The sequence below is a fragment of the Geotrypetes seraphini genome, chromosome 1 (genome assembly GCF_902459505.1).
Source record: "Geotrypetes seraphini chromosome 1, aGeoSer1.1, whole genome shotgun sequence".
NCBI lineage: Eukaryota > Metazoa > Chordata > Amphibia > Gymnophiona > Dermophiidae > Geotrypetes > Geotrypetes seraphini.
This window is the reverse complement of record NC_047084.1, coordinates 92,100,031-92,112,861: the sequence shown is the minus strand read 5'-3', so window position 1 is coordinate 92,112,861 and position 12,831 is coordinate 92,100,031. Positions and strand designations below refer to the sequence as shown.

Below are 12,831 nucleotides of genomic sequence, written 5' to 3'. Positions count from 1 at the left end.
AAATTATTTCTTATTCAGCAATGCAAATAAAAAAGGAAAAAAAACAATTTACAGAATTAGAAAAACTAATAAAGTCTCTAGAATCAAAATTAATTGAAAAATGGGATTATTTGACACAACAAGAATTGTTAAAAGCTAAAGGAAAATATAATGAAATTTCTTCAAAAATCATTAGAAAAGATTTATTTGTACAACAAGCTCTGTATTACGGAAATTCGAATAAAGCAAGAAGAATGCTAGCAAATTATCTCAAAGCAAAAAAGAAAAAAACAAAGATAATCGCGATTCAAAATGAAAATAAAGAAATATTATCTCAAACTGATCCCATAATAAAACAATTTTTAAAATTCTATAAAGATTTGTATTCTTCCAATCCTTATTCAGAAAAGGAAAAAGATGATATAGAATTTTTGAAGTTAATAAATGGACCAAAGATTCCTGAACATATAAAACGAAGTTTAGAAGAACCAATATCCTTAAAAGAGTTAGATACAGCATTGAAGTCCCTTAGAGTTGGATCTGCTCCAGGTGGAGATGGTTATACAGTAGAATTCTATAAATCATTTCAAAACATCATAATGCCCTATTTATTAAAATTATATCAGAAACAACTAAATAAAGGTTGCATTACAGGTACTATGGCTGAATCAATAACTATAGTTTTACCTAAGCCAAATAAAGATCCTACTTTGGTATCAAACTATAGACCTATTTCTTTAATAAATGTGGATGGAAAAATTTTAACCAAGGCAATAGCATTAAGATTGGCTACAGCTCTCCCTTTCATTATTGATATGCATCAAACAGGTTTTGTTGCTCAAAGACATTCATCTCATAATACTAGACTAGCACATCACATGCTATATTTGACAAAATCCATTAATGACCCAGCATTCTCTATTTCATTAGATGCTGAAAAAGCTTTTGATAGAGTGGAATGGTCCTTCATGTTTCAGGCAATGGAATGGTTTGGTATAGGATCCGGTTTTATACAAATAATAAAAGCATTGTATAATTCCCCTGTTGCTAGATTATATATTAATAATAATTTTTCAGAAAAATTCATTCTACAAAGAAGAGTTAGACAAGGATGCCCACTATTTCCTCTGCTTTTTGATATCGTTTTAGAACCCTTGTTATTAGCTATAGAACAGGTAAAGGAGATACAGGGTATTCCGCATTCAGATAGAGAATATAAATTATCAGCATCACTAGAGCAATGATATATTACTTTATTTGAGAAATCCGGAAACAACCATTCCAAATTTACTTGAACTGATTGAAAGATTTGGAAAATTTTCAGGATATAAAATAAACTGGAATAAATCAGAAGTACTTCCACTCAACGTACATTGCACAAAAAGTTTATTTGACTCATTTTCTTTCATTTGGAAAGAGGAAGGTTTAAAATACTTAGGAATTTGGATTACAAAAACTATAGATGAAACTATGAAAATCAATGAAAAAAATTTATTACAAAAAGTGTCAGAAATGTGTGAACAATGGAATCCTTTATGCATGTCTTGGTGGGGGAGAGTGCAAACTGTAAAAATGATGATACTACCAATAGTTTGTTATCAAATGGTATCATACCAATTTTTTTCCAGGGGTCTTTTTACAAAAAATTAGATAAAATATTAACAAAATTTATTTGGCTTGGAAAAACCCCCAGAATTGCTCTAGTATCTTTACAAAGACCAATTGAAGAGGGAGGGGTAAATTTTCCAAATTTCTATAGGTACCATCAAGCCTATATTATGCGCCATGGTATGTATTGGATCCTCCCAGAGCCCATTGAACATATACCAGATTGGTTCTGGTTAGAATGGAGACTAATGTTTCCTTTACGTTTGAGTCATGTTATCAGTATTCAAATGCCAAGGTTATATAAAGATCATAAAATATTAGTTGATATTTGGAAAACTATAAGATATATAAGTAATCTAACTCCTATTCCAATAACTAAATCAACGACTCAAACAATATGGCTTAACCCAAAGATCAAAGTTGGCGGTTTTAAAATTATCTGGAAACATTGGATGATGGCTGGAATTTGTATTTTAGAAGATGTAATAAATAAAGGTAAACTGCTTGAGTTTTCACAATTGCAAAATAAATTCGGTTTAAATAAATCACAATATTTCAGATGGATGCAATTGAAGCAGGCCATTCAGACAGGGTTCTCTGAATGGAAAAATCTTAATAACTATCATAGTATGGAATTCTTATGTTTTCAGATAGATTCCATGGGTCACCAGGCCGCAATGTGGTATAAATTGATATCTAGATTCGTACACAAAAAGAAAAATGGTCTTAGAGATATTTGGAGCATTGAGATTAAGCATCAGATTAATGTATCTCAATGGCCACGACTTTGGTCTTGGAGATTAAGATGTACATTATCAGCATCTATGAGACAAACTTGGTTTTTTATTTTACATAGAGCTTTATGGACCCCTACACGTTTACATAGAATCGATAGCTCTAAGTCTAATAAATGCTGGCATTGTCATCTTGAAGCAGGGACATTAGATCATCTTTTATTCTATTGTCCATTCATATTAACATTTTGGAAATCAATTTGGCCCCAAATCAATAGGATGTTAGAAAATCCAGTAGCCTTGACATATGATACAATTCTATTTGGTACTGCAATGAGAGCTCGAAGTCAAATTTCATCAAATAACAACAAACTTCTATTTATAATGACTGGAATAGCAATACAACAAATTACACATAATTGGAAAAATTGTGATAGATTGAACTATAATTTTTGGTGGAACTCAGTTTGCCATATATATAACATGGAACGTACATTTGCAACACAAAAAGGATATATGGATAAATTCAAGAAGATTTGGGGACCATTAACAGATTATTGCAATAATTGAATTTCATTTTCCCATAATAAGAACATAGTTAAAGAAGGAAGGGTGGGAGGGGATATGGGGGGGGGGATTTATTCTCTTTACAATAAATTATAAATTAAAAAATAAATGGTATATTTACATGAAAACAACATAATAAAGGGAGAGGGAAAAGGTTTATAATGAAATAATAATTATTAAAATTATTACAATATATATGATATATAACTTTAAAAGAAAAATAGTTACAATTATATGATATATAAAATCATAAGAAAAATAAGAAAAGATATGTTATATATAGAATACATTATAGAAATATCAAGTGTATTATTAAGACAATTGTATGAAAATTTATGACACTTGTTGTTAAATGAAAAAATCAATAAAAAACTTAAAACAAAAAAAAATTGCACGACATGTTAAGGAATTAATTCACAACGGTACATAGAAAAGAAACTGACAGAAATACGTTTCTGCATTATGAAAGCTTCCATCCATAACATTTGAAGAACAATTTATCGATTTCACAATTTTTGAGATATAGAAGACTGTGTAGTACGATGGCAGAATACAAACCCCAATCTAAGATCTTGAAAATAAAATTGAAACAACGAGGATATCCTCAGCACGTCATTCATAAAGCATATAAGAAGAGAGCATTATATGTGAATAGGGATTTAATGTTCATGGAGAAAGGGTCACCTAGCAGAGAGAACACTTTGACATGTATAATCAAATTCGATCAAAGATCGCATCAATTAGGCAGGATCTTGCATAAACATTGGCCTCTAGTACCGTATTTTCACGGATATAACGCGCGCGTTATACGCGTTTTTACCTACCGCGCATACCCCTCGCGCGTTATATGCCTGAGCGCGGTATACAAAAGTTTTTAAACATAGTTCCCACCCCGCCCGACGCCCGATTCACCCCCCCAGCAGGACCGCTCGCACCCCCACCCCGAACGACCGCTCGCACGCGCTCCCACCCGCACCCGCATCCACGATCGGAGCAAGAGGGAGCCCAAGCCCTCTTGCCCGGCCGACTCCCCGACGTCCGATACATCCCCCCCCCCGGCAGGACCACTCGCACCCCCACCCCGAAGGACCGCCGACTTCCCGACAATATCGGGCCAGAAGGGAGCCCAAACCCTCCTGGCCACGGCGACCCCCTAACCCCCCCCCGCACTACATTACGGGCAGGAGGGATCCCAGGCCCTCCTGCCCTCGACGCAAACCCCCCCCCCCCCCAACGACCGCCCCCCCCAAGAACCTCCGACCGCCCCCCCAGCCGACCCGCGACCCCCCTGGCCGACCCCCACGACCCCCCCACCCCCCTTCCCCGTACCTTTGGTAGTTGGCCGGACAGACGGGAGCCAAACCCCCCTGTCCGGCAGGCAGCCAACGAAGGAATGAGGCCGGATTGGCCCATCCGTCCTAAAGCTCCGCCTACTGGTGGGGCCTAAGGCGCGTGGGCCAATCAGAATAGGCCCTGGAGCCTTAGGTCCCACCTGGGGGCGCGGCCTGAGGCACATGGGCCCAACCCGACCATGTGCCTCAGGCCGCGCCCCCAGGTGGGACCTAAGGCTCCAGGGCCTATTCTGATTGGCCCACGCGCCTTAAGCCCCACCAGTAGGCGGAGCTTTAGGACGGATGGGCCAATCTGGCCTCATTCCTTCGTTGGCTGCCTGCCGGACAGGCGGGTTTGGCTCCCGTCTGTCCGGCCAACTACCAAAGGTACGGGGAAGGGGGGTGGGGGGGTCGTGGGGGTCGCGGGTCGGCTGGGGGGGGCGGTCGGAGGTTCTTGGGGGGGGCGGTCGTTGGGGGGGGGGGGGGGTTTGCGTCGAGGGCAGGAGGGCCTGGGATCCCTCCTGCCCGTAATGTAGTGCGGGGGGGGGTTAGGGGGTCGCCGTGGCCAGGAGGGTTTGGGCTCCCTCCTGGCCCGATATTGTTGGGGAGTCGGCGGTCCTTCGGGGTGGGGGTGCGAGTGGTCCTGCCGGGGGGGGGGGGATGTATCGGACGTCGGGGGGGGGCATCAGGCTTTCAGGATGGGGACAGACCTTCAAGGGGGGACAGGACTTCAAGGGGGGACAGTGCACGGAAAGTCAGGGGGGGTGAACGGAGAGTCGGGACAGCACACGGAAAGTCAGGGCAGGGCACGGAAGTCAGGGGGGGTGAACGGAGAGTCGGGACAGCGCACGGAAAGTCAGGGCAGTGCACGGAAGTCAGGGGGGGTGAACGGAGAGTCGGGACAGCGCACGGAAAGTCAGGGCGGGCGAAAGGAGCGTCGGGCATCATGCGCGGTATACCCGTGAGCGCGGTATACAAAAGTTTTTGTACATATCATCGTGATTTCTGCGCGCTATACCCGTATGCGCGTTTTACACGGGTGCGCGTTATATCCGCGAAAATACGGTACAAAAGTTGCCACCATTCAAGGATTATACTTTAAGGCTAGCTTACAAAAGGGGAGCTAATTTGAAGGAAGAATTACCGTATTTTCACGCATGTAACGCGTGCGTTATACACGGTTTTTACAAACCGTGCATAACCTTGCGCATTATACGCGTGAGCGCGTTTTACAAATTTTTTTTTACATAGTTCCCCCCCTGACGTCCGATTCACCCCCCCGGATGACCGCTTGCACCCCCACCCCGAAGGACCGCTCGTACGCACCCGCATCCCCACCCCGAAGGACCGCTCGTACGCACCCGCATCCCCACCCCGAAAGACTGCTCGCACGCACTCCCACCCGCAACCCCACCCTGAAGGACCGCTCGCACCCCCAAAGCCTCCCAACCTCCCCCCCCCCCGCTCATCATGTAGAAGCTCCTACCGGTGTCCTGCTGCTTCCTCTTGGCGGTCCCGGCCCTTCTGTGAGCCCTGCGTCTGCACTGCTTCGTCTTCCGGTGGTCCCGCCCTTTCTCTGACGTCAGAGAAAGGGCGGGACCGCTGGAAGACGAAGCAGCGCAGACGCAGGGCTCACAGAAGGGCCGGGACTGCCAAGAGGAAGCAGCAGGACACCGGTAGGAGCTTCTACATGATGAGCGGGGGGGGTCGGGAGGCTTTAGGGGTGCGAGCGGTCCTTCAGGATGGGGGTGCGGGTGCGTGCAAGCGGTCTTCGGGGTGGGGGTGCGGGTGCGTGCGAGCGGTCCTTCGGGGTGGGGATGAGAGCGGTCCTGCGGGGGGTGAATCGGACGTCGGGGGGGGGCATCAGGCTTTCAGGGTGGGGACAGGACATCAAGGGGGAGAGGAGAGTCGGGGCGGGCAAAAGGAGAGTCGGGCGGCGACGGGAGAGTCGGGGCAGCATGTGCGGTATACGGGTGTGCGCGGTATATAAAATTTTTTTTTACATATATGTCGGTTTCCCAAGCGCTATACCCGTGTGCGCGTTTTACACGGGTGCGTGTTATCTACGTGAAAATACGGTAAGCCCCGCTGTACTGAGCATAGAGAGCAGTTAGAACGCATTTTGGGCACACTACCTATGGCAGTTTTATGAACTATGCAATTATGAAAAGGTATATATTTAAACATCAAACAACCTGTGCTACTGAATTTGTAGTATACTGCATTATGTGCACATGTTCTAAAGATTATGTAGGTCAAACCAGCAGACAATTGAGGATCCGGCTGAACGAGCACAGAAGTGCAATTAACAGGCAGGTCGTACAAGCCCCGATGGTACAACACTGTCTGGATCATAATCACAGTTTTTTTCAGCTTCAGTGTTATGTCATAGATCATGTGGAGCATGACAAACGGGGAGGGAACAGACAGTTGTTCCTACAACAGAAGGATCAGCGATGGATTTATGAGCTCGATTCTGTAACACCTAAAGGTTTAAATATAAGTATAGACTGGTATTATTTCTTCTAATCCTGTGGTTTGGTAAATATACAGTTTCAGAGAATGAGATTAAATGCTCCGCACTTCTGTGATAACCTACCTGGTAGTGCCCTGGCCAATCACCGAAGAGCAGGCAACGTCCCTCACGTGAGTGACATGGAGTTAATTGATTAGCGAAGCTCCTGTTATAATGAAGTTGGAGACACCACTACAGTGACAGGACACTGGTAAGAACAGAAAGGCAAGCATCGCATTGAGTATTCCAGCAGGGTACATCTAACACTGCTTGAAATTGTACAAAGGGACATATAAAACGATCGTTTTGTGTTTATTTTCACAGACAAAAGTGAAGAGGTGACTTTTGAGAAAGCCCTGAAGAAACGGCTATTGCCGTGAAACGTTGGCTAACACATTGTTTCATCTTCACAGTTTATAAGGCAGCCTTTGATTCTAGTCCCGCATAAATAGAGTAGTGGTAATAGCACACCCCTGGAAGTTTTTTGCCGATAATGTAGGTGGAGGAGGTTTGAGCAGCGTACGCCTTTCAGCACTATAGAAATGATAAATAGTAGTAGTGTGGGGTGGATGTTAGGAATTTTCGGGATGTACCCTGATGTATCTCGTCCAACCCAGAGAAGAAGAAAACAATTTCTAGTATTAAGACCTCAGGCTGTACAACTAAGGGCAACCTTTGTTCTAAGATATCCCTGTAAGTGTGTCATGATATTTGGAGGGAATAGATATTTATTCTATGAACCACAACAGTTATCTAAGTTTATTTCTGATAGAGAGTCATCATGAGCCTCTGTGTTCTCAAGTTAGCTCTAAGAAAATTGTTCAAGAGCGGTCAGATCGCCTCTTAATTTGCCTTATATTTATTTTCCTGATTACCTTATTTCAGCTTTTTTCTCTTTAACTTCGTCTCCGATATAGTGGACTAATAATGCTTTGTATAGGTCTATACCTTTTCAAAATTGTTTGGAAGTTTGATTTAATTTCAATATACATTGTATGTTTGCTTATTGACTTGTAATTACTGTCAATTAAAAAAATCAATAAATAAATAACTATAAAAAAAAAAAAGAAGAAATTTTCAGGAAAGGAAATGTTAGGAATTTTCAGGAAAGGACTGGATAACAAAGATGGAAACATTATAATGCCCTTGTATCACTCTATGGTACGGCTGCATCTCAAATACCATGTGCAATTCTGGTTGCTGTATCTCAAAAAGGATGTAGCGGAATTAGAGAAGGTACAAGAGAAGGGCAATGAAAATGATAAAAGGGATTTGAAATCTTCCCTATGAGGAGAGGCTAAAGCGGTTAGGGCTCTTCAGCTTGGAGAAGAGATGGCTCAAGGGTAATATGATAGAGGTCTATACTGAGCAGCATGGAAAGGGTAGATGTGAAACACTTGTTTACTCTTTCCAAAAATACTAGGACCAGGGGGCATGCAATAAAGCTACTAAGTAGATTTAAAACAGATCAGAGAAAATATTTATTCTCACAATGTGTAATTAAACTCTGGAATTTGTCACCGGAAAATGTGGTGAAATCAGTTAGCTTAGATTTTTTAAAGGTTTGGATAAATTCCTGAAAGTAGGCCATTACATAGATGACTTGGGGAAATCCACTGCTTACTCCCAAGTTAAGCAGCACAAAATCTGTTTTACTACTTGGGATCTAGCTAGGTACTTGGGACCTGGGTTGGCAACTGTTGGAAACAGGATGCTGGCCTTGAAGAACTTCCAGCTTTAACTCTTGCAGTGAGGTGGAATTAATGTTCAAAAGTGCTAAGGTTTTGAACAACCAGCATACGTTGTGGTCTTTCCCTGATCCAGTGTTGCAACCACTTCTTGACCGCTGTCCTCTTGCACGAAACAGACTCTGATCTAATCTAATCTTCCATTTGTGAATTGCACAAACCAATACAAGCTCAAAGCGACAGATCAGAGAGGAAGTGGGAAAGTAGTAGGGGACGGGGGCATGGAGAAGCAAGAGGAAGGACCTAGAAGTAGGGGGTGCTAAACAGAAGCTGAAACAGTTAATTGTCAAAGAGGTGGGTCTTCAGGTTTTTTCTGAATGTGGTGTAGTTTGTCTTTTTCCCCAATTGCTTCTGGTAGGTCATTCCAGGTTTTTACACCAAGATAAGTTAGCATAGAATGGAAAATTCGCTTGTAGTGGAGGTATTCTGCTAGGAAGATTCCATTCTAGGATAAAAGTAGTAGGACTTGATATCCTCCCCGTCTGTGACAGCCTGAACCTCCTGGTCCAAGTCTGCACCCTCATCTGGTTGGGAAGCCTATCGAAGGGAGAACCTCTTGGCAGCTCAAATATACATTTCACATCAGGCTTACAAAATCCAATGTGAAGCCTGGTACTTGGGGGTCGGTCACTGACCCCAGCAGGGACCCCCTGATGGTCCTCCTGTGCTCCATGGACTCAATGCAACTGCACTTGGTCAATACAGATTTGAAGGGTCCTGGAAACGGTCTCTTCCCCTGGAGATGTGCCTCCTGCAGAACCCCAGCCCTGGAGGACTCGGAGGAGGCTGAGCCTAAGGCTCCTGCTCCTGTCCCATGAACTCTGTCAAATGTGGGGTACGGACGATCCTCAACCAGCCATCCAGCACGAACCTGGCATAATATAGGGGTAAAAAGGTCTGGAGTCCATCCCAGTCAATTTTGAGCAAAATCAAGGGGTTTTGAGGCAGATGGAAGAAAACAAACAAACAAACAAAAAAAAAGTTTAAAATCTAAGCTGGCCGCTGCCAGAAAAATCATGCCAAAAAACAGCCCATTGATACTTCTCTAAAAAATCTCAGGGAAAGGAGTTTTAAAGGTGGAGGACCTATACTCTGGGGTCAAAACCCCTCAAATTCAACTCTTAAAGACCCCCCCTCCCTGATTTTCCCCATAAACTTCAATAGCCTTACTCACTGTGTCATGTGGTGCCTGCCTGCTTCAGCATAGCATTTCAACTAGAATCAAAGGGAGAATAAATCTGCCTCACAGATTCATTAGACAAACCTGGTCTTCTGTCTGCCAGTTGGACCAAGGTCGGACTGAACCTCAACTCCCAGAAAACCATGCCGCAAAAGGGGTGGGGAGGACCATGCAGCCAGCCCACTGTTACTTCCGGATGAGCCAGGAAAGAGCCCACACAGCCTGCGCTCAAGCTCCTGACTAGAGAATGACATGGGGACAAATTTTTCCCCATCCTCGCAGGAACTCAATTTCCCTGTCCCATTCCTGTAAGCTCAGCCTTAACCACTTAAGCCTCGGACACTTATGATTTTAAAGTGTTTGAGGCTTGTGCAGATGAGGGCAGAGCCTGCAGGAATGGGGCAGGAAAAGAACTTGTCAGGACGGGACAGAAAAATGAGTTCCCGCTGGGACAGGGGAAAAAAAAAATTGTCCCTTTGCCATTCTCTACTCCTGACTGAATTAGGAATGCAAGCAGCTACGCAGGGGATGGCCCCTGCGCTCTTAAAAAAAAAAATACCAGTAGGCTGGCTAGTTAGGTGTCACCGAGGGACTGATCCAGCTAGTAGCAGACCTCTGCTGTGCAAGTCTGCATCTTCTCCCAGGCAGAGGTCCCACCAAGTGGGAGCCTCTTGGCACCAAGCCTCCAAAGATCACTGATCAAAAATACACAAAAATAATAAAAGCAGAGCAGATCAAAAACACTTTTGAGCAACTTGCTTGCAGCAAAACTGAGGGGGCATGAGCAACTCCCTGGGAAGGAGGTGCAATTAGAAAACATGATTGACAGTTTTCTGCAAGCAACTTGCTGGTTCATATACAAGACCCTAGCTTTCTGGACTACTAGACACACTGTACTAGAAATACTGTTCACATAGAGGAAATGACACAGTAGTTATAGATCCAATTTCAAGCTTGCTTTAGCCACTGATGCTCACTGTGACTAAGTCCCTTCATTTCCAACTGCCTCAGAGATTGAAGCTCTCTAGAACAGAGACTTTCTTCATGTGTTTGTTGTAGAGTACCTAGTTTTAGGAAACCATGCAAATTCCAAAATAAAATTTAAAAAAAAACATGTTAATAACTTACTGGCAAAGGAAACAGCTTCCCATTTACTTTTATACACAGACTGTTGGGATAGTTATCTTCTTGAGGACAGCTAGTCTCTGCTAGACACAACCTATTTCCAAAGAGAAGTTTCATACTTAAGAATTATGTCACATTTTTTATAAAATCAATTAATGAACTGCACTATCAAGTTATTATAGAAACTTTTATGAGAGAAGAATTCAACATATATGAAAAAGAGATGATATCCTATACACCAAGGATCATGGTGGTACCTCTGAGGGTCTGTTAGTATTGAAAATATTAATACCTGATGAGAAGTGTGAGAATAAGGGAGATGGTATAGAGGATATCATCTCTTTTTCATATACATTTTTTATAAAAACCAGTCTTTGGATTAAAATCATTTAGTGAGAAAATTTCATGGAAAAATTAAAAACCACCTTAATTGTACTTGAACTGTGTAATCTCTTCTGCCTCCAGGCAAAAAATCCCTGTAGGAAAAACAGCGAGATCATCTTCAGTGATTCAGGTTAAAAATTCAAAAGCTTTAATCATCAACCAGTTAAAGGAATATAAATACAGGGCTAGGTATTGATAGTTTACTCATATTTTATTATATTAATTATGCACCAATTTGTCACTGCTGCAAAAATGTCTGCCCAAAAGGGATCATGTTGATCATCATAATACTGAAATGTATCCTAAAGGCTGCCACACAGAAATAATGAAATAGACATTTTTAACAGTATATATAGTACAGTTCAAGACTTTTCAAGAAAAATTCTGTTAGAGTAGGGTGGTAGGGAGGAGAGAAAGAAGTCAGCTCTGAATGATTTGAAGTGTGGAATGCCTCATAGTTCATTTTGTCAATTAACATCTCTATTCCTTTGAAGCAGACTGCATCATAGCTTGGTCAGAAGTAAATCAGCCTGCATTCAGCCACTAACTCTACTCCCACCTATCTCAGGAATACCTGCTTTGAAAAAAAAAAAAAAAAAAGGAACTCTCTCTCTCACTACCCACCTAGGACACCTTTAGAGATAGTTTCCACAGCTACTTTATGCTCACAGACCCGAGGCCTATGACCAACCACCCTGCCCTCACCCCACCCATCCTTAGGCTCACATTACACTTATACATTCACAATTAACTGTAATCTCATAGGCACGGAAACCCAAGACTCCAAAAAAATATTCCAAATCCTGAAAGAATTAACAGACACCAAACCATACACAACCACCACGAACACACCTCCACCATCACCCACCCTCTTAGCAGAACACTTCAAGAACAAAATTACCAACACCAGAGCCACTCTCATCCTTAACCCATCCCATCAAAACCCAATCACAATCCACCCTTCAGGAAAAGAGGCATCTGCAGCAGACAGAATTTGGACTCAATTCCCCAACATACAATGGTCAGAATTCAACAAATTCTACAAAAAATACAGCCATGCCTCCTGTGACCTCAACCATTGCCCCTCATATCTCCTTACCACCTCGAGTGTAAAATTCCGCACCATAATTCTACAATGGATTCAATTCACGCTCACAGAAGGCACATTCCCTGCTGACCTCAGCGAAATCGTCATCACCCCAATCCAAAAAGACCCAAAAGCACCACAAAACCACCCAGCTAACTTTAGACCTATAGCCTCAATTCCGCTATATGTCAAAATTATAGAAGGCCTAGTAGCCAAACTCCTCACCAACTACATAGATGACCACAACCTACTCCACCCCATGCAATCAGGCTTCAGAACAAATTTCAGTACAGAGACACTACTAGGCTCCCTTATGGATACCGTCAGACAACACCTTAGTACAGGGAAAAAAATGCTTCTCATACAACTGGACCTAACTGCGGCATTCGACCTAGTGGATCACAACATCCTTCTACAGATCTTAGACGCAATAGGCATCTCAGATAAAGTATACTCTTGGTTTGAAGGATTCCTAAAACTCAGAACCTACAGTGTAAAATCAAACAAAGAAAAGTCAGAATCCTGGTCAAACCCCTGCGGCGTACCACAAGGATCTCCACTATCCCCCACCCT

At 42.8% G+C, this 12,831-nt stretch overlaps 1 protein-coding gene across 4 annotated transcripts in view; it reads right to left on the bottom strand.

The window, feature by feature from the left end:
- PIAS2 (protein inhibitor of activated STAT 2) overlaps positions 1-12,831 on the bottom strand; it is a 136,105-nt gene that overhangs the window by 85,627 nt on the left and 37,647 nt on the right. For all 4 annotated transcript variants that reach the window (XM_033934957.1, XM_033934942.1, XM_033934950.1 and 1 more), the window contains exons 4-5: positions 11,213-11,263; positions 10,791-10,881 (exon numbers count right to left, since the gene is read on the bottom strand). In XM_033934957.1, the coding sequence (XP_033790848.1) occupies positions 10,791-10,881; positions 11,213-11,263 (142 nt within the window). The remainder of the gene's footprint in view (positions 1-10,790; positions 10,882-11,212; positions 11,264-12,831) is intronic.